The sequence below is a fragment of the Eumetopias jubatus genome, unplaced genomic scaffold (genome assembly GCF_037043125.1).
Source record: "Eumetopias jubatus isolate StellerSeaLion01/CBP00866 unplaced genomic scaffold, mEumJub1_p1.0 scaffold_6, whole genome shotgun sequence".
NCBI classification, from domain to species: domain Eukaryota; kingdom Metazoa; phylum Chordata; class Mammalia; order Carnivora; family Otariidae; genus Eumetopias; species Eumetopias jubatus.
The window spans coordinates 113,168,577-113,190,440 of record NW_028274812.1 but is presented as its reverse complement, the minus strand read 5'-3'; the positions used below and the strand labels follow the sequence as shown (position 1 = coordinate 113,190,440).

At 48.4% G+C, this 21,864-nt stretch overlaps 1 protein-coding gene across 2 annotated transcripts in view; it reads right to left on the bottom strand.

The window, feature by feature from the left end:
• Positions 1-21,864, bottom strand: part of KIF6 (kinesin family member 6) — a 440,420-nt gene that overhangs the window by 17,798 nt on the left and 400,758 nt on the right. For both annotated transcript variants that reach the window (XM_028120400.2, XM_088024363.1), the window contains exons 16-17: positions 20,513-20,563; positions 1,537-1,621 (exon numbers count right to left, since the gene is read on the bottom strand). In XM_028120400.2, coding sequence (XP_027976201.2) covers positions 1,537-1,621; positions 20,513-20,563 — 136 coding nt within the window. The remainder of the gene's footprint in view (positions 1-1,536; positions 1,622-20,512; positions 20,564-21,864) is intronic.

Below are 21,864 nucleotides of genomic sequence, written 5' to 3'. Positions count from 1 at the left end.
GCCGGAGGCCAGGACCTGGGCTTGAGCCCCTTACAGAGAAGCGGAACCACGTGTTTTTGCCCAGCAGGCCCACGGGCTCTGTGCATGAGATGAATACCCCCTTACTCCAGAAGGATACTGTTACTGAGCGTTTATACGGGGCAGGCATTGCTCCAGGCGCTCGGCACACCAACGGGTTCAGTCCCGTGCACGGTCCTATAAGGAGACGCTCCACTTTACAGATGTGGAAGCTGAGGCATGGGAGGGTTATATAACTTGCTCTGTGGGCTAATAAACAGAGGGGCCGGTATGTGAGCCCCGGCCATCCATCTCTAGAAACCACAGCGGCCTCTCTATTCCATGGGTTCACTTCGTACTGAGGACAGAGAGTGCACTACATCTGTTACTGCGCACACGGGTTTGGGGCACGTGGCCACGAGGCAGAAGTTGTCCAACAGGAACCAGTGAGGCAGCTGAACTGTGGACACATCGTGGCTCCTGAAGGGACGCTGGGGTTGGGAATGTGGACCAAAGGGACAACACAGGGTGGAGTAAAGACACAAAAAAATGGGTTGGAAAGAAACTGGGAAAAATAAACAGAGTGAGAGAGGAAGAGGGTAACTCCAGGGCAACCCCAGGGGGTGCAGAGCAACAGCGGCACGGCGGCAAGGGCAGCACAAAGCTTTCTGGGAGGAGAATGCGGGCGGGACAAGCCCCAGTGCAGTTATGGGGAAGAATCTGGGGACTCGCTGCGTGGGGCCTTGTTCTGCTCCAGTTTCTGGGCGGCAGGGGTGTATGAGCGGCGAGGGTGGGGCACGCCTTGCCAGCCCAGGGGTGGCACATGTAGCATTGACACCATCAGCTCCCCGAGGGCCAGGAAAGTGACTTGTTGGCTCTCCCCAGAGCCTCTCCGTGGCCTGCAGGGCATAGCAAACATTGGTGGAATGCATCAATCAGCGAATGAAGGACGAAGCTGGACTGCTGTGTTAAGTGAGATTCTGCGACCATGCTGAGTATCAGTTACAGCCACGTGTCTGCTGATGCTGGAGGTTCCTCGCTCTGTTCGTGACGTCATCTGGGGGCCCTGACTGGCTGCAAGAGGCTGTGAGGTTCTCGGACACCCTGCAGGTGAAGAGACTCAGGAGGGAAGTGGGGGCAGATCTGCAGGCAGGCGGGAGACCTCCGTGGTCATACTCCTGGACTCCCCTAGATGGCAGCAGTAGATAAGCCTAGTTGCTCCTGAGCCACAGCCGGGGACCTTGGGCTGGGGAGGGTGCCAACAAGCAAACCTCTCTATGGGCTCCAGGGCCTGGCGAGGCCTTCTGCTCCAGATTCCAACCCCACGCTGCTTATGGTCCCTGCATTCCACATCTGTCTGCTCAAAGGCAGCACGCCCTCCAGCTATTTGAGGACCCAACCACTGGACCCACTTCCCAGAGCAGCTCCAGCCCTGAGCTGGGGAGTGGTCACTCCTCCTGGCTTGGGCAGCTCCCTGTCATCCCCGAGGGCCCTCAGTGGATGGGGTCAGGGTGTGTGAGGTTAAAAAAAAAAGGGTACCTTCTCTTTTCTTCCTCCAGCTGGGATCGAAGCTTCTCTTCCAGCAAGTCTGGTATCGAAGGCACGGCTGTGTTTTCTGCGATGCCTGCGGAAGGGAGACAGGTTACTCCAACAAGGAAGAATGGTGAGCGGAGAGGTGTGAGATTTAGGGCAGGGGAACTGTGAGGACCTTCTGCGGCCTCCGGGTGGGAGTCTGCTTCAGCCCCCTCCTCTGGATGGCAACCTCTGCTCAGGGGAAAGCCTCCAAGGAGAGCCTTCCATGATTATTTCGACTGTCCCTGCCACAGTCCATCTGTCACTGGAAGAGAATTCGTCCTTACGTTTTGCTACTAATCCTTTTACTGTTCAGTTCACTTATTTCCTCTTGAATCCCCAGGGAAGATGCAAAATAGCATTTTCCCATCCTCTGCTCCAGAGCCCCTCACAGATGGGAAGACATCACTAACCCGTCTCACATCTGTCACATCTGTCTTTGCACCAGTTGAGGTGCCGAGGGTCTCTGGCCTCCAATCATGTCTCCAGTTTTTGACTTCCCTCCAAAGCAGAGGTTGCCAAGTGCGATGAACCCAAGCAATGCTAATACGCAGCCAGAGCTGAGCACACGCTCAGGCACCCTGCCCGTGAGACAGGGCGACAGGACTGTGCCATGGTCCTGGTGAGGGCTGTGCTCCCAGGCAGGCCGACCCCTGCTACTGGTTACATAGTTGCCCGCTCTGGCTGGTTGCCTGTTGGGGGCCTGGCCCCTCCTAGCCTGCTGGGTGGGGTCTATTTATCCTCCTAGGAGTCCCTGTGGTTGCTCTGCATTTCCTAGCCCCACAGAGGGTATCTTGGAAGTCACACAGCTCTGCTTTTTTACTCCAAGTAGGGGAGAATCTACTTTGGGCCAGGTGCTTTCTGGACATGATCGGACTTCATCCTTCTAGTACTCATTTGAAGCATTATTGTTCTCATTTTGCAGAGGTTAACCAAGGGTCAAAGAGCTTAACTTGCCCAGGACCACCCGGCTAACTTCAGCAACCGGGATCCAAATCCAGCTGTGTTTGGTTGCAAGGGCCTTGGATCCAGAAATTCCTTCTATTAACATTTCTGACAGATGGTCATCTACTTTCTGCCTAAATACTTCCAGTGGTGGGGAGCTCACTCCTTGGCAAGGTAGCCCATTTCATGTTGGGTAGGTCTGTTTCCTCTTCCTCTGAGCTGAGACCCATCCCACTCACTTTTTTCCACCTCTACTTTGGGTCTTCAGGGCAGCATATCATGTCTTCCTTCCTTTGACTGTTCTTCAGAGATTTCCACAATGATGACAACAAAATAATGTACTAACCATGTATCTGGAGCTTTATTCTCAGGCTGATTCTGCCCAACTCCTTCATCAAGGGCTCAGTGACATGGTTGCTTTCTAACTGATCTTAAGGATTAGGGTCTAAATTGGGACATAGTATTCTGGATAGGTCTGAAAGGGACAGGGTAGAGAACGGCCCTCCAACCTCTTAAAAATGTGCATTCTTTATTTTTCTAGCCGGTAAATTGTGAACAATGACCATTTATTGAATGCCTGTGGTCTGCTAGGTTCTGCCTAATTCTACCAGGCACTGGGCGAGGTGCCCACTCACATTATTGCTAATTCTCAAAATAACCCAGCAGGGAGGGTCTTACCATCTCATTTCAGTTAGATTCCGAGGCTCTGAGAGGGCTGTGAATAACCCAGAGTCACACAGCTAATGAGCACAGCTGGGATTTGAACAAAAATTTTTCTGGTTTCAAAGAGCTCAGGGTGTAGACCAGGCACCCTCACCCCAATGCGGTTTTTGTTTTTCAAAGCTTTATACTTGTCATGGCCTGTGAGTTTGTCACTGGCCTCTATTAAGCTGGTGGTTAGTTTAAGCGCTTTCATGTTTTTATGAGGGGCTGTCCAAACACCCCCATTTCAGCGTGCTTGTCCTTTGGATCCTAACCGCCGCACTCCCACCTATTGGGGGTCAAGCCTTCTGAGGGGTCCTTACTCTGCCGTACCTTCATTCGGTCCCTCTTAGCTGCCTTTTGTGCCGTTATCTAACTCATTGACAAATATGCAAAGCAGATCAGAAGGCTGCCCTTTATCTTCCAGGCGCTAATACTCTCTCTCCATGTGCCAAGTGACAACTGTCTCTTGGAAAACGGACTGGACAAGTGTCTTACTCCATCTAAACACGGGACATGCACATACCATTCGACTCTCCAACTGAGGATGACATGTCACCTGGGCTAGTGTGATTTTTGGACCTGATGAGTTGGCTGCCTGTCCACGTTGCCCACACTCCCCCAGGCACAGGCACCAGAAGCCCCTGGAGGGCAGGGACTGGTCCTGCTGCTCGTAGTATCTCCCCTGTGCTTCCTTCAGGCTCCACGTGCAGGGGACACTCAATGCTATTTGCGTGCACAGCCCTTGCCCTCTCTGAAAAAGGTCAGATGCGATAAACGGAAGATAGGATCTTCACATCAAACTGACAATGGCAGGACTTGAAATGGACAGAATGTTTCGTTGTCTCTTAACAGTTTCAGAAATGAGCAAATCTATCTACCAGCTTGTGGGAAAAGAAAAGCTGTGAATCTTCCTCCTTTTAACATTTTTTGGCTCCACGCCCAGGGAACCCCTGAGAAATTCAATGAAGACCCTATGTAGTGGCCGGCTGGGCAGCCCACAGCCACACTCTGTATGAGAGGTCGCGGGAAGCGGGTGAAGGCAGGGCCGCTGGATCCGCATAGGGGCGTCTCACCCAGCCTGGTGGAGGCTGTCTCTAAGGGCTTCATGCATGGAGGCTGAGATGACCTAAAGCTGTGGCTGCCCCAGCATGAGTGCGGAGCCCATCTGCAGGAGAGGGCTCTCGCCATGCCCCATTGCTGGCTGTCTTTTCCTAGGGCATCTTGCAGGCTCCCCTGGCAGATCACAGTGGCAGGTGCCTTGGAGGTGTGAGGGTGTCCAGGAGCCTAGGGCAGGGAGAGCATTACTTTGAATGCAGCTGACCCAGGAATAAGAGATGATGTCAGCCCCCGTTTGTGGGGCATGCTCTTGGTTCTATCCTCTGTGCTGCCTCATTTATTCCTGTCATTCTAGCTAGCGGATATTATCACCTCTGTTTTTCAGACAAGGAGTCCAAGGCTTGGGTGACCAGGTGGCTTGCACCATGCCATAAAGCTGCCAAATAGAAAACCCAGCTTCAAATCCATGGCTGGTCATTCACTCACTCATGTAACAAATGGGCTGCCCCCATTCCAGGGGCAGTCTGTTGGGGAAGGTGGACATTGAACCAACAAAAAATTGGGTTGACATAATGCCAGGGGCCAAAGGGCACCAGGAGGAGAGAAAGCTGGATAAAGGGTGGAGGGCTGCGATGTTAGGTAGAATGGCAGGGGAGGTGTCTCTGAGGAGGGGGCAAAGACCTGAATGAAGAGAGGGAACAAGCATGCAGAAATCAGGACAGAGAGTATAGCAGCGGGTGCAAAGGGCCTGAGGTTCATCTGCTTGGTGCTCTGAGAAACTGCGAGAAGGCCAACGTGTCTGGCAAAGTTGGTAGGGGAGAGAGTGGGAGCTGAGGCCAGATCACGTAGGACCTTGTAGGCCCTGGTAAGGATCTTAGCTTTGAGAGAGATGGAGGCTAGAGCATTTTGAGGACAGAAATGGCTCGATCTATTCTTTGATTGCTAAGCCAAGCAGTTTTTTGCTGATCAAGACAAAGCAGCTCCGAACTAAAGAATGGTCCTTGTGAGTTGGCGCCAGGATGCTGTAAGCCTATTGAAAGGATGTGGGAAAGAAAGCTGGGGCAAGGGACCTTGGGCAGCCAGAATGAGGGCACAACATATCCCCAAGACACAAGCTGTCCACGTTGTCATGGCAACCAATGGGTTATTGCCAAAGGTGATGTCTGCTTAGTGAAATGCATTGTAACCCCAGCAGGAGACAGCCCCTGGCTGCTTCTGATGCTTCCTGAGGTTGGGCTTATCAGTCTTGTCTGAAGGGCAAGAGGGGCTGGGAACTGAAAGGGAAGTGAACAAAAGGGGCTGAGCAAGAACAGAAGAAGAAGGAGTAACTGAAGGGCATTTGTAGGCTTTGTAGGTCTCCGTGCCCACTGGGACCGTGGCCAGGGACAGAGCCTCCAGTCACCTGACAGGAGGCACAGGGGGCTGTCCTTTCAATCACAGGATTCTGGCCGGGACAGGAGCACAGAGGGTCGTAGCCCTGAGTGGCCTATGAGATGACATTGTGACTCTGCTCGGGCAGCCGGCTCCAAAGCAATACAAAAGCAAGAGAGAAGGCTTTCATTCCAGCAGCCGCAGATCCGAATGTCACACAAGGAGGGAGCCCTGAGTGGCCAAATAGTATATGAAACTTCCAACAGGCACCCCCAGGCCCAGGCTGACCCTACATCTGGTGTGTCGGGTATTTGGGAACCAGCAGCACCAGGACAAGAGAGGCCCCTGCTGGGAAGGCCGGCTTCCCGTGCGCCCCATCCTACCTGGTGGGGTTTGGGGACACTGAAAAGATCATTAGAACTCCTCTTCCTGCTTCCCATTACCCTCCTCTCAAACATATTGCACATGTGTGCATGCGCATGCACCCCCCCAAAAAAAAACTCTCCTACAGTTATTTCAGTATCTGAAATGTGCAGAATATCATTTCTTTGGGTCAGTGACTCTCTATTGGGTGTGCACATGAGAGGCTGGTAAAAGCACCGAGACAGCTGGGCCCTGCTCTAGACCTACTGCGTTAGAATTTTCTAGTAGCTTCCTTGGAGACTCAGATACTCAGTCCTCGTTAAGAAACACTGCTCAAGGCTTTGAGCCCAGGTTCAGTGCAAGTGCTCCAAGCAAGCGTTACAAGGAATGCAGAATCTGCAGAGGTTTAGGTGGGACAGTATATGGGGCTAGCATGTTCCTTTGCCCCCATCCACTTTCTAGACTTTTGGGAGCCCCAGTGGGGAAGAGGGGCCCAGGGGGGTTTCCAGCAAGAAAGACACACTCTTTGTAGGGCTGGAGCTGCCTGCCCTTGACCCTTGTGGAGGGTGGACAAAATGTGAGCCATGATATCCACCACTGGGCTGCTCCATGGGTCAGATACTTCCTGCGTCTTATCTTATATAATCTTCACGACGCCCACTACAGATGGGGAAACTGAGCTCTGACAGGGGAAATAATCTGCCCAGGATCACACTGCTAGTAAGTAGAGCTGGGATCAGGACCCAGCTCTGTCTCACTTCAAAGCTAGTACTTTTTCCTCTGGAAGTGATTCTGATAATGAAGGAAGCCACGGGGCAGATTATTGACGTCGGTATTGACTTGTCCTTGGTATTTGAAGGCAATGCCCTTTTTCCATGAATGCCTTCCAGATCTGGGGCTGGGGCTGACAGAAAGCCTCAGCCTCTCCTCGAGTGCTGGCCTGTGGAAGACTGCCCTTTACTAACCGACACCATGGCCTGCAGTCTGATCCCACTTGGTATTTGCAGCTCACCTGCTGGGTGTGAGGAGTTGTCCTTACTGGAGTCTGAGCTTTTCCCAAGTTCAGTGGCCAGAATACCCAGAGCCAGCCTGCTAGGACTCCTAGACTGTGTGCTAGGAGTCTTGAGGAAGGCAATATTGAAATTTCCAACCAGGCGCCAGAGCCAAAAGGGCCCCCATGGGCTTCTGGAGGCTTCTTTTTTTTTTTTTTTTAATTTTATTTATTTATTTAACTGACACAGAGAGAGAGAGAGACAGCTAGAGAAAGAACACAAGCAGGAGGAGTGGGAGAAGGAGAAACAGGCTTCCCGCCAAGCAGGGAGCCCGATGCGGGGCTCGATCCCAAGACCCTGGGATCATGACCTGAGCTGAAGGCAGCTGCCCAACCAACTGAGCCACCCAGGTGCCCCTTCTGGAGGCTTCTGTAGAGCAAAGGCTATAGGGCCCAACATGGCAGTTGCTGGTCCAGTGTCCTGTGTGGGAGGAAGCCATGAGTTATGTGGCTCTACCGTGGCCGACAAGACCTCAGGGCCAGGGAGGCATTCTGGCCGGTCTCCTCAGCTATCCAATAATGATTCATTTACTGAACACCCACTCTGGGCCTTTTGGGGCTAAACTATCTCATAGAGCCATAGATTACTCAGCCCCACCTGTTTGAGAGGTCAACGTGTCTATTCTAACAGAGATTGATGGTGTCACTAGCTCAATTACTACAATGGTCAGCAGCTAAGAGGCAAAGATTCTGGCTTTCCAATCAGACCATTTCCTGTTTAATAGCTCAAATTTATTGTCAGCTGGAGTGATCACATGCTGACAGGCACTCAGAGCCTCCATCCATCTTGGTGTTGATTTTGTAACACCTTAGCTGCCTGTGGCATGCTCAGGCTTAAGGGTGTGATGAATACCCTGTGGACACATGGCTGGGACCGATAATCTCTTGGGCACACTCACACCCACAGCCACAAATCCAGTCACTCAGCTGCCATCCCCCCAGGGAGCGGCCATGCTTTAGTACAACCAGAACGGTCAGGGAAGCCTTTTTAGAACAAAACGGAGACCTAGACACACCCTGTAGAAGGCTGTCTGCCATTCCCTGCTGCCCGAGTAACCTCCCCTATTCTACTCTGGGCTTCTCTGCCCAAGATCACAAACCTGGGAGGGCGGCCCTCTCTTTCTGCATTTGCTTCTTCTCTCCCTCCATGTTCCCTGTGGAGGAGGCGAACTATGCAGAGGGTCAGCATGCACCAGGGTCCGTGTGGACTTGCAGGCACACCCCAGGAGCATGCTGCAGACACAGGAAAGACATTTCTAGTGCCATTACTCGCTTCAGTTTGGCACAGGTTCCCTTCCATGGTCACCTCTGTTCAAATAGGAACTCCTCTCTCTCCACAGTCCTTTCTGCTGGAGCCCCAGATCCATCTTTGGTTTGCTGTCAGTGTTCTCTGGTTGCAACCACTCAGAGCCTGGCATGGCGACTCTCCTTCAGAGGGTTCAGTTGCTGCTCCTGTCTGCTTCCTGGCCCACTTAGGCTCCCCTGTTCCTCAGACGCGAGCTGACATTTCTGAACACAGGGTTTCTCTCAAAACCCGAGTCCCTTGGTAAGTCTACTGTCTGTCACTGCAGCCTCCCTGACCAGTGGTGATCATAGGCCTCAGTCCGAGTGGCTTTTCAGACAGAAGTTAGCAAGAACCTTGGCATCCCTAAAGCCCAGTTTCATCTTTGTCACACTGGAACAAGCCAGTCTGGAGTTTTCTCAGGACACATACGACCTTGTGGGAGGGCAGTTTTTCTCATGCCTTGAGAGTGAGCATGGGCCTTCCTCCTATAAAAACCTCTAATGATGATGGTTGGTGCGATTTAGTCAATTCTTTTGACTGGCTTGTAAGAGACATTTTAGGACTTTTAGGAATTGAGTTGAGGATCCTTAATAAAACCGTCTCCTGCCACTTTGAGAAACCTTATCTGCTACTAGCCAATTTGTAAACCAATCTGTTCGTTTCCAAAAAATTTATTACACATTAGAATCAGAAGTGAGTTCTGAGACGGACCACACAGTCAGGCTGGCACATTTTCAAAGTACGATGGCAAGAGCTTGCAAGACAACCAAAATACCCCATATCAAGACAAGGGCCAAAAGAATTTTTTGAAGAGAATTTCCTTCAAGAAAGCTGGCAGTTTGCGTTAAGTCTGCCTTATCCTCTTCACTGGAGGCAATGTGTGTGTGGAGGTCCTTCTCCCTCCCTTAAAGATCTTGAGGGGGTTTGAAGACCACTCAGAAAGATTGGTTAGAATCCTCGGGAATCTGTGCATGTGTGTGGGGTGTATGTTGTGTGTGTGTGTGTGTGTGTGTGTGTGTGTGTGTGTGTGTGTGTATGCACAGTGGACAGAAATCTGATTCCCATTCAAGAACTCTCTAGCAGGGCACGGGCTGAAGTGCTGGGAGCAAGACCAGAGAGTTTGCTGCTGTGCTCCTGTGGAAACAATGTGGGGTGTACCTACTTCCATCATGGCTGATTTCAAGCTGCCAACATGATGTTCCTGAATTCAGAGCTGGGAAGAGATGCACACGATCAGCTCTCACGAGCCAGTATGAGCTGGCTCTGCACACCACTTACTCCCTCTAGCACACACTTAAACCTCAGATCCTTTTTTAATAGGGCCATCCAGAAGGGCAATGGGACATAAGTAGAAAGAAACTTGGCAGTGGACCACAGGATGCCTGTGGGCTGAGCCCTGCACCTATCTATTTTTCTCCCCTAAGTTCCCCCTACACCACCTTCTACTCTTCTGTTACTTGCCCTGGGAAGCTGCCTGGTGGAACAGTGGGCTTCCTTACCCCTCGCCTTCTGTCTGGGCTCAGCCAACGGTGAGCATGGGCAAGTGACTGGAGGCATGGGAGGGGAGAGGGGCTGAGGTGCCATGAGCTGGATGCACTGCTTGACTGAAGGTCATAGCTCCTATCAGATGGCCTGAGTCTTTCTGCACAGCCCTTTATGTCTTCAGGTTCAGGTAACTGCTCACTCTTCTTGCCCCCTCAGGTCTAGGGGCAGCAATGCTTCCTACCCTGCTGTTGTTACAACCTCTGCGTTTCCCTGAATTCTGCTAACAGCTTTGTAAATAGGCTTATATTTAACTCTCTTTACCATACCTGATTTTTTTTTTTTTTTTTTTTTTTGAGAGAGGGCACAAGTAGGGGGAAGGGACAGAAGGAGAGAATATTAAGCCGGCTCCACTTCAGCACAGAGCCCTATGTGGGCTCGATCTCATGACTCTGAGATTATGACCTGAGCTAAAATCAAGGGTCAGATGCCTAACGGACTGAGCCACCCAGGCGCCCCACCTAATTTGATTATTGATTTCAGTAATCTGCTTTGTGTTTGGAACCTGACCCAGAAAGGCTCAAAGTGGGTAAGCAATTGTCCAATAAGATACATTCCATCAGATCAAGGGACCTCCAGGAACCCATGAAAGTACCCCAAGTGAGGAAGAGTCAGCTTGAAACATCTGCGGGGCCCAAAGAGCACAAAGCCATGTTACAAAGTACCAGTCAAGTAACACCTTTACCAACTGCCTTTTCTCCTTCTCTTCAACTCCTTCTTGGAGTCAGGGAAAATTGAGCTCAGCAGACTGAGGGAGGAAGTGTCTTAGAAAGAGAAGGAGCTGATTGTATTCCTTCCCTCCAGGCGGTTAGCCTTAGCTGGGGAAAAGGATAGAAGTCTTAGCTTTGAGTGAAATTTGAATTGTTGAGACTGTAGTTACAATATAAAATGACCAATGTTTTTTGGTTCTTGTTTGTTTTGTTTGTAATTAACAATGAAGGAGCAACTGAGTTACTGAGCTGTCCAATTTCCACCCAATGGAGAGGCCGAACTGTCTCTACTGCGAGGACTTACAGAGATGGTGGAAGAACAACAGAAGGTGGGCTTACAAGCACCTCCCCTGCATTGCTCAGTATGTCCAGCACAGCCTCTTTAGCTATGAGGTCCCTCCTAGAGGACACAAGGCACCTAGAAAAGGGAATGAGAAGTGGTAAATTTTTTGTTCCCATCTTTAAGTGAAATGCTCCTGACCCAAACAGTAGTGAGGAAATGAAAGTTAATCAGAATTGAATTGGGATTTGGTTTTTACGACCACTGCTATCGTGGGGATTCCACTTAACAGTAATTTTTATTCGATCTCTGAACCCTTGGAATGTAATCCTTCATCAAGTTCTGGAAATTATTATAAACCATTTCAAACATAAACAAGTTTAGAAAGGGATATAAATAACACCCACATAGCGCCTCCGTATTTTGAAAAACTCCATAGTACACCATAGGTGCTTCCCAGTGTGTGCATGTGTGTTTGAATGAGAATATTGCAGAGCTGGGGGAGACCTGCTTAGTACTCACCCCCAACCACTATCCCTGCCCCCCAAAGATGACACTGTCTTGATGGTGCTGTAGACCTTCCCTTCTTGCTGGCACACTCTGACCCTGTATCTCTAATATCCCTTAAAATTACTTCATTACTTAGCTATTTCTTGACCTAAGAGGAGGTGGCAGAGGGGTTCTGTTTGTAAGTATTTGTTGGACTGTACATCTGTACATATGTTTTATGCATTTTTCTGTACTTGATGTTATCTTGCACCATAACACAAAGCTCCCATTCCCCTCCCCCAATACACAATATCACCAGTTTTACAATTTACATAAATGGCATCATTCCACATATATCCTTCAGCAATTTTCTTTCTTGCAATCATCATTGTGTTTCTGAGATTTATTCATATTGCTACATATAGTTCTAGTTTATTCATTTTTAATTCTCTATGGTGTTCCATTATATGAATATGAATTATATGAATATATGATATGATATGAATATATCATAGCTGTAGCTCATTTATCTACCTGCCTACTGAGGGGAGCTTTGGGTTATCTTCTGTTCTTGTTTTTGTTTGTTTTTTGGCTGTTCACCATGATAAAAACAATGCTGGTTTCCTGTTGGTAGGTCTTCCCCAAACTCATGATCAACTTCTTTGAGGAAATGAGCTTTTGGGGAAAGGAGTCTTACCTAGCTCCATTACTATGCAACAGAATTGTTCCTAGGGAACACCAATACCTTTCCTTGGCTGGGACTTGCCAAGCACAAATGGTGATTTTTGTCACTTGTGCCAGCTAGAATGGCCGGCCACCATACATTTTATCTTACCAGACGACATCAAGAGGTTAGAATTTTGTCTTCTATATATTTGACTGGTTATATGTTTATTATATGTTATATATGTTGTATATGTTTGTTATATATTATATATTTGGATACGATTGTCTGTATGTTTGCTTGTGTAACCCCAAAATTCATATGTTGAAATCAAATCCCCATTGTGATAGTATTTGGAGATGAGGCCTCTGGAAGGTAATTAGGTCATGGGGGTGGAGCCTCCTGAAGGGGATTAGTGCCCTTATAAAAAGAGGTCAGAGAGCTTGCTCACCCCTGTTCTGCTGTGTGAGGACACAATGAGAAGCTGGCAGTCTGTGACCCAGAGGAAGACCTTCACTAGAACCACCATGCTGTCACCCTAATTTCCAGCTACCACCCTCTGGAACTGTGAAAAAATAAATTCCTGTTGTTTATCATGCACCTAGTCTATGGTACTTTGTTATAGCAGCCCCAACTGACTAGAACATTGGTCAAATGCTTAATTCATTCAAAGTAGCATACATGGTTCCTGCACATTTGCATTATGAATAAAATGGCCCTGGCAACTGGTAAAAGGACCATCTTTAATCAGTGCTCAGTGGAAGAGATAGTGACTGGATTTTTGCAAGGTAAAGTGATCAGTGGTGCCTATGAGCACATGTGGGTAGAGGGATGTGGTGAATGCAGAAATGTGGCGACCTCTACCAGTTAAGCCAACTGGTGCTGTTGGCCCAGAGCTGTGGTAGGCTCTGCAGCAGCGGGCTGTGTCTGCGGTCTGGGCATCTGGTTGTCTGGTTCCTGGCACTCAGAGATAGGTTTCATGTTGATTTGCTGAGCATCTACTCTGTCCTTGACTCCATCACACACACACTTCACCTAGTACTCAGACCAGCCCTGGGAGCAGATATTCTTCTCTTAGGGACAAGGAAATGGAAATTTCACATGACTAGCAGAGGGTAGAGGCATGATTCAAGCAGGGCCCTCCTGATTCCAAGGCAAGTGTCTTTTTACTAAACCACAGCTGCAGTTCAAGGCTGGCACCAGGGCTGATGCCCAGAGCCTCCTTCTGTTCTCCAGAATGGCTAGTGAGGAAGTCTGGAACTACCCAATGGGACTGGAGCCTTGGCAATTGGGAACTTGGCAAGGAAATAGGGTGGGGACTCCTCACCCACAGACTGCATCTTGAGCCTGGGAATCTGGCCAAATTTGGCCTCATGTCATGGAAGCCGGCCCTATATTCACAAGCAACTGTGGATTAGAATTGACTAAGGTGGAGAGAATTTGTTACTGGTCTTACAGAGCCACCTGTGTCCTTCTGGAACCAACTGAGATGACATCTTAGCCTTTGGGGTAGCTGCTTCCTTTATATTCTGCCTTACTCCAGGGGTTCACATTTTGATCATTCCTTTCTGAGAGGATGAAGGCACCTCTAATCCAAGTCCTCACACATCTCCCCACCAAGGTTATGTTTCTTGCATGTCTTAAGGAGGTCTGCACTCACAAAGAGGTAAAATCATGACACCTGAGGGTGAGAAATGTTAGATTCATTTGTTCATGCAACAGGCAACCAGCAAACGCCAGCTCAGTTTCAGGATGTGCTGGGCACAGGATGTCACTTGGTCTGATCACCTCATTTTACAGATGTTGGAACCTAGGCACAGAGCAAACCTTTATGGAAGACCTACTGTGTGCTGATCCCTGTGCTCAGTGTTGGGGAAATAAAGATCCTCTGTATAGCGGGGAAATGGATAAAGGACTGAATAATTATCACACAATGTGATAAGTCCTATCACAGAGGTACAAGCAGAATTCTGTGTGAGTCCAGAGGAAACTCAGATAGTTCTGGGGAGGGGACCTGGGAATCTGCCTCTGGAAATGTCTTAGCCAGAGCCACAAAGTCTGAAGGAAGATGTGTTAAAATCTGCAGAACCTTTTCTTCAAACAAAGGCTTCACGGCAAAAAGAGAAATAGAAGTTGCTTTGGTTGAATCAGGGTGGGCAAAAATCCTGGGGCCCTGCCGCTTGCACCCTGGCTCCCCTCCCCTTCGCCTCATGCTCCCTAAGAACACTTAGGTCCCAGAGAACCCATTCTGAAAACCACTGAGCTAGAGAATGCAGGAAGGTCCCCTCCAGTTCCATCCCAATCAGTGGTTCCTCCCCATAGCCTGAACTTCGTGGTTTCACATTCTGACTGGATCATATGAGGTGCTCAGTGAAGTCTGATAAATGGATGACTCTGACCTTTTGCTTTCTCTCAAGTTTGTTATCACCAGGAGCAGAATTCCAAAAAAGCAGTTCCAGATACAGTCTTAAACAACAGTTTGGAGAGGCAGAGGGGTGGCAGAGGCCTTGATCTAGAGAGCAGCGGGGATGTTCAAGAGGCCACTGAAGGAATTTTGTTCTGGAGAAGAGAACCCCTCAGCAGACTCTAAGCTGGGACAATGCAGTAGAATAGCCAGCCTCTGGCCTCAGTGGCTCCCCCAGCTCTCCCACCCCACACATACCACACACACACACACACACACACACACCACACCCTCCACGTGACAACTACCTCCCCACTCTGTTCTGAGTTCTGAGTCCTGCCCATTCCTCATGGTTTGGCCTAGGCCTGTGGCCTTGGTGACAACTGCCAGGGGCCACTCTCTCTGGTAAGTTCCCAAAGCTCTCATGGCCTGTCCCTCTCACCTGACACATTTCATATACTGCTAGTGCCATGTGTCTTAAATCTGAATCACAGGCATTTGGTAGAGTTTTGATTGTGGGCAGAAAAAGAGCTTGTCCCTGATCAAATATTGCTCAAAAGAGACACTTAAGAGAGAGGCCATAGCCCACATTCCTGGGGCTAGCTTCTCCTGGTTTTATTCCTGCTTTGTTGCAACCATCAGAAAACAGAGTACCTGCAGCAGATTACCTCAGCCGCTCCCATAAATGTTTTCAATGAGTTATGCTTTAATGTCGGGCCTCTTGCTTTTGTTGAGGGTCGATATAAGAATCATCTGGTAGAACAACATTTCGGTATCTTTTGTAAGACTGCTGTTGAAGACATCATTCACTGTATCACTCAATGTCTTTTAATAAGAATCTGCACAATAAATTCTGGGCTGTGTTTCATTCCAGGAAGAAATTCTATTTCTGCAGATAAATTAGTTAGAATGCTTCCTGTTGTCAGAAAATGAAAACTACATAACTCTGGGTGCTTCACATTTTGCTTAGTGGCTAGATAAGAGAGAGTCAAATTTATTGCCACTGTATTGTGATCGGCTCAGCTGTGGGGTCCAAAAGCACTTGCTACTTCTACTTCTTTTAAATGGACTTATTTTATGTTCAAATGTCCCATTATACTTTTGCAAGATGTGTGAGTCTGGAAGTCATCTGGGGAAGCATTGATTTGGCCTATTTATTGCCCATGCTGGGTGCGAGGGGTACAAAGATTATTCGACGCACCCAGCTTTCCAGGAGCTCACATTTCAGCATGGAGAATACAGCTCTGAAAAATACACATTACAAAATAAGGTTGGTGCCTTCCAGAGGTGTCGTGAGGCTGGAGGACAAAGCAGGCTTGGGGAGAAGGGGCCAGGCAAGGCTTCATGACAGAGGCCAAGGCTGAATCGGTTTGGGGCTACGGTGGGAAGAGGGTAGTGAATAGGAGAGTATGTGTAACTAAATCCAAATTAGATAAAGAGTTACCTTTTTATGTGTATTTCCCCTTATGATGGCTAGAGTAGAAATACTTTGAGGGCAGGCATCTGATCTCTGTCCCTCTGTGAACTCCACGATGCCCTGCATAGGGCTGAGGACGACATGGTGCGGTGGTTACCGCATGGGCTCTGGACATGCATGTCCGTTTACATCCCTGAGCTGAGCAAAGTTAGGCAGGTTCACTTAACCCCTTTGGTATTTAACTGCAAAGTGAGGGTAACAGTAGTATCTCCCTCATGGGGATTTCAGGAGCATTAAAGAAGAAGCTACACATAGAGAGCTCAGACCCATTCCAGGCACACGCCACGTTCTCAAGGAACATTTGCTGATCAGCCTCATCTGCATTACGGACAATGTTATACCATTCAGGGCAGCTTAGTACAATAAAGTGGGAAAACCACATGCAACTAAATGCAGCAAAGCACTTTCAACCCAACCAGCTGAATCTAGTTCAATTAATATCAGTTCCAAATGATGCCTGATTAAAAATAGCATTGTTTTCTTGTTTCCTGAAATGATATGTGGAGTAGGCTCTCCTCTATGACCAGAGGAACATTTGTTTGTTGATGATATTCATAGAACTGATCATTGATGTTTCTCTTAAAGGACCCAAGACTCTGGCTGTTATATCGAGGGCAACCCCCAGGCCCTATGCTTCTCCTGCCCCATGTCTGTCTACCCTGGTTTCCCTGTCCACTCACTTTCTAAAGGGCCAGGTTTCCCCGGGTAGGCAGTAAATGAAGGAAGAACCATTACCTAGATATTCAGCCAGGAAGAGGAGAAGTCTTTCTAAGAACACATACTTGCACAAAACTGGTGCTTATCTGGATGGCCATACTGTGGTGACAAATGTTGAACCACCAGCTCTCTGGGGGAAAAAAAAGCACCCCAATTTAACTTGTCAATTTCCGTGGCATAACTAGTCCCACGAGGCTGGTTTGAAGCTGCCGGGGTCACATCCCTGCATGTGGAATTGGGAAGAGATGCACAGTGGCGCACCCTAAGACAGCATTTCCATGATAAAGACACAGTAGTAGCAGATAATCCCAAGAGCAGAGATAATAGTAAAACGTAGTAAATTACAGATGGTCCCCAACTTACGATGGTTCGACTTAGGATATTTTGGCTTTCGGATGATGCAAACGTGATGCCCACTTAAGAGGAACTCTACTTTGAATTTTGAGTTTTGATTTTTTCTCAGGCTAGCAAAAGGAAGCATGCCAGGCTTTTGTGATGCTGGGCAGTGGCAGGGGCCACAACTCCCGGGCTGCCATGTGAACAACTGATACACTCAACCACCCTGTACCCGTAGAGCCATTCTGTTTTTCACTTTCAGGACAGAATTCAATCCATTACAGGAGCTACTCAACACTCTATTATAAAATGGGCTTTGGGTTAGGTGATTTTGCCCAACTGTAGGCTAGTGTAAGTGTTGTGAGCATGTTTAAAGTAGGCTAGGCTAAGTGAGATGTATTGTAGGTTAGGTGTATTAAATGCATTTTCGACTTAACGATATTTTCAACTGATGATGGGGTTATCAGGATGTAACCCCACTGGTAAGTCAAGGAAGATCTGTAATTAGGAAGTGATAACTATTGAGTATTTGTTGCCTTTGTTTTTTTAATATAATTTAATTGTGAGTTTTTTAAAGATTTTTTAAGATTTTTTTAAATTTATTTGAAAGAGAGAGAAAGTGCATGTGCAGGTGCTGGATGGGGGAGGGGCAGAAGGAGAGGAAGAGAGAGAATCTTAAGCACACTCCTCGCTGAGCGCAGGGCCCTACACAGGGCTCGATCTCACGACCCTGAGATCATGACCAGAGCTGAAATCAAGAGTTGGATGTTTAACCGACTGAGCCACCCAGGCGCCCCTCTTTAATTTTTTAAAAGATTTTATTTATTTATTTGACAGAGAGACACAATGAGAGAGGGAACAGAAGCAGGGGGAGTGGGAGAGGGAGAAGCAGGCTTCCCACGGAGCAGGGAGCCCGATGCGGGGCTCGATCCCAGGACCCCAGGACGGTGACCTGAGCCGAAGGCAGACACTTAATGACTGAGCAACCCAGGTGCCCCTCTAATTTACTTTTTAACAACAGCTGTGTCTTACCATGGCTCCCCAAATTTCTGAAATGGTAATGGTCGATCCTGCGAGGGGTACGGAGCTGGCTCCAGCCTATCACTGGATCTACAGTGTCTTCCACATGGCATCCCTCATGTTACCATTAAATCTTTGCTCCTCTGAGATACAAGATTGCTTTTACACACATTTTCTTGGGCATACATCCACTCATACATACACAGACCTATTCTTAAGCAAAATAGGTGAGAAAACCTCTCTTGCTCAGCCTTGCTCATTACCCCCTCCCCTCTTCCTCCCAGAACAACCAACCAACCTGACCTACACTTTCATGGAAACCTCAGAACATGGAGGCAAAAGAAAGAAACAATACCAAAAGGGAATACTTAAAATGGAGGGAGAATAGACAGAAGGAGACAAAGGAAAGAGAAAAGAGCGAGGAGGGCAAGTGCAGAAGTCTTCACGCCCCCATTCCTCCACTGGAAGCCCCAACTACAGGACACCAGGATATACGGAACACTAAATACACTGAGTTGCTTTGGGTCTCACCGGAACCCTGGGTCCTAGCCCTCGGCCCCAACGCTGGCCTGAGTGGCGAGGGTGAAGGCAGGAAACGGCTCCATAAACAATGTGTTGCAATAAGGGGTTTCTCCCCACGAGAAGCACCCTGAAATGTGGTCGCCAGGGGACTTGTGAGCACTGGCGGTTCCAAAGCTCTGTCAGACAAGCTCCTGAGAAGTCTGGACTAAAAACATGGCATTTAAGCTCAAAAATGGCAGCTGGGAGATGTTAACGCTTCTTTTCTAATTGGGATAGTACACTTTTAAAATAAATAGGTATTTCAAATGCTCTTAATTAGACTTCCATCCAGAATGTTTTCCATTTGAAGCCTACTGATTACTTCAGGCAAAGCTGGGCCCTGTTGAACCTGACACCTGCTGTAATTCAGGAGAAGGCTCCCGGAGAGATGAGCAAGAGGAATTACGGAGAAGACATGCAGCTATTTCCCACAGGCCCAGGACTCTCTGGGATGGGGGGGTCAGAGAGGATGGAGCATCTCTTGCCATGAAAGCCTCAGGAATTGACCAGTGTTTTCCAGTCATTTTTTCTAGTCACTTAGCCTCGTGAAGACTGGAGAATAGACCAGATGGCAGCCCTCAGATGCAGGGCCTAGTGGCAGTCCTTAGGGATGACTCCCCACCCAGTGACCTATTCGTGAGGTCCGAGGGTCACCTTGGCACAGCTGCCCCACAGAGGTCCTTAAGCCCTTTCCTAGCCCAGCCTTATGAATCAGGGCTCCAGGGGGAGTCCTGGCTGCTTCCTGGAGAAGCACTCAGGAGCATCTCAGCCCTGACTCCCTGCCTGCATCTCTGGCGATGGGAGGGCAGGCCCAGCATGTTGACCTGACCTCTCAGCGCCAGGGTCCATGGAGGGAAGCTCAAGTTCTGGTCAGTGTGCTTCAGGCTTCCTCCTTCCTTGTTTCTGATGCAACCAGTGGCTATGTGATATGATCATTACTCTAACTGAAACTAAACAACCCACCTTCTTAATAATCCAAATTATTGGGGTTCAGTGGGTCATCCCTATGACACTGGGGGTCTCCACCATCTCCTCTCTAAATGTCCTGGGTGCTGGACTTCTCTGACTTCAGGTGGTTCCAGGGACCAGGCCACCTCAAGTGGAACCCTTCATTTGGAATACATGAATTGCTTATTTAATCATTATAAGTGCTTGGTCCCAGGCCAGCTGGAGAGGAAACAAGGGGGTCGTGCCCCAGATTCCTGCTCCACCAGGCTTTCTGGGAGCTGAACTCTCCTCCCAGGTGACTTCCTTGGGTCCCATGTCAAAAGGGGGCATTTTCTGCAGCCATCCACTGCTTAAAAGGTGCCAAGTTCCCCTTAGAATATCACTGTGTTGGTTAGTGTTTGCATTATTAATGTATTAAATGAGCCCATCATTGTTGGCAGTGAATGGCATGGGGCTAAGAGCACCACGTGTGGACTCAGAGACCTGGGTTCACATCCTAATTTCAATGATTCCTAGCCATGTGACCCTGGGCAAGTCATTAAATTGCCCTCATCCCGAAAAATGCACATACTTCTGAGGAGAGTCACGAGGCAGAAAGGAGACCAAGCACACATAGCCGTGCACAGGGGTGGTTCAGAAAACAGTCGCTGTCTTCATCACTCACGGTTGTTGTTAGGATTCGTTAGTAGTAGCTCTGGAAAGCTCAGGGTAGAGCTCTGAGAAGCTGGGACCTAGGGGTGAACTTAGGTTGGGATGTGGGGTGGAAAGGTCAGGAGGATGAGGCAGCAGCTAGGAAGGTGGGGTGCCAGTGCGGACAACTGGGAGCAAGCATGCAGGACGGGGGTAACTTGTCCCAGAGAGGAGGAGCATCCAGAGGAAGCTGCACTGACAGCAAACCTTGCCTTCCTTAACCTTCTTGAGGGTTCTAGATGGATTTTCTTTTAGCTGGGTCTAGGTTTCCAAGACCACACAGCTTGTATTACCTTCACCTTCTTCCTGCATCTTCACTTTGTACCCACCTAGAGCTACCTGCTGCATATGCCGCTGGGTGATTTCTTCCTTCAGGCGACCTGTCAAAGACACAAAGGAAAACCACTAGTGAGTTTCCTGCAGGCTGGAGGAAGACTTTGCCTCAGAAGCAGGTTGCAAGCAAAAAAACCCCCAAAACAAAGCAAAAACAAGGTAGAGGAAGGAAGATAAAAGTGGGCATAGCTTCCAAGAAGAGCCCTCCAGGCACTGGATGGTGTTGGAACAGGCTGGCTGGCATGCTGACATCTTGGCACATCAATGTAAATACATGTTTCACCTTTGGTTTCAGTTACCTTAGTCTGTAACTTGTAACCTTTGTTAGGGCCCTAGTCTCTTCAATAGTTCTATCTGTCTATTATTAATGGAAGGAGAGGCAGGATTGGATCTTATAATAATTTACAGGGCCACTTTTAAATCTACTTTTTTTCTTTTAAGCTGTATGAAACTGTGTCAAGGAAAAAACATGGTTTTAGTTAAGGATAACCTTAATATGAACACAACAGTTGATCATTTACTATGAAACATATATTATTCTAGGTTGCATTAATAAAGGTATAGTGTGTAGTTGAAGGGAGGTGATGGTGGTGAACTCTGCATATGTACGCTGTAGTGGTCAGACCACAGTTGGCATTTGTTCTGGGAGTTACTCTTCATAAGGAATGTTAGTAAAATAGAAAATATTTATAGAAAATGGTGAGGGATCTAAAACCATGCCATATGAGAAATATTTGAGGTGATCTGAGATGTTTAGATGGAGAAGGAAAGACTTGGAGGGAGAAGAAGCTCAGAGATAATCACTGTCTTTAAAAATCTGAATGTTGTCAGGGCGCCTGGGTTGCTCAGTTAGTTAAGCATCTGCCTTTGGCTCAGGTCATGATCCTGGGGTGCTGGGATCGAGCCCTCATCGGGTTCCCTGCTCAGCGGGAAGTTTGCTTCTCCTCTCCCTCTGCCCCACCACTCCACTAATGCTTTCTTTCCCTCTCTCAAATAAATAAATAAAATCTTTAAAAAAAAAAAAAAAATCCAAACGTTGTCATTTGAATGGCAGAACAGATTTATCTTGGTCCTCTCCCTGAGGGCAGAGGTCAAGTTGAATAAAGACAGACTAGGGGCTCAGTAAGAGGGAGGAAACAATTCACAATGAAGACTGTGTCAACATGGATTAAGTTGCCTCAACCTGGACTACATTTCCCGGCAGAGCAGTGAGTCCCTTCCTGACAGTGTTTGAGAAGAGGCTGGGTGATAGTCTTCGGGGCGTGAGCGTGAGAACTTCTGCCCTGGGGAGGACTTGGGGTGAAGTGACCTCCAGGGTTCCTCTATTGCTACTATACTTCTATGATTT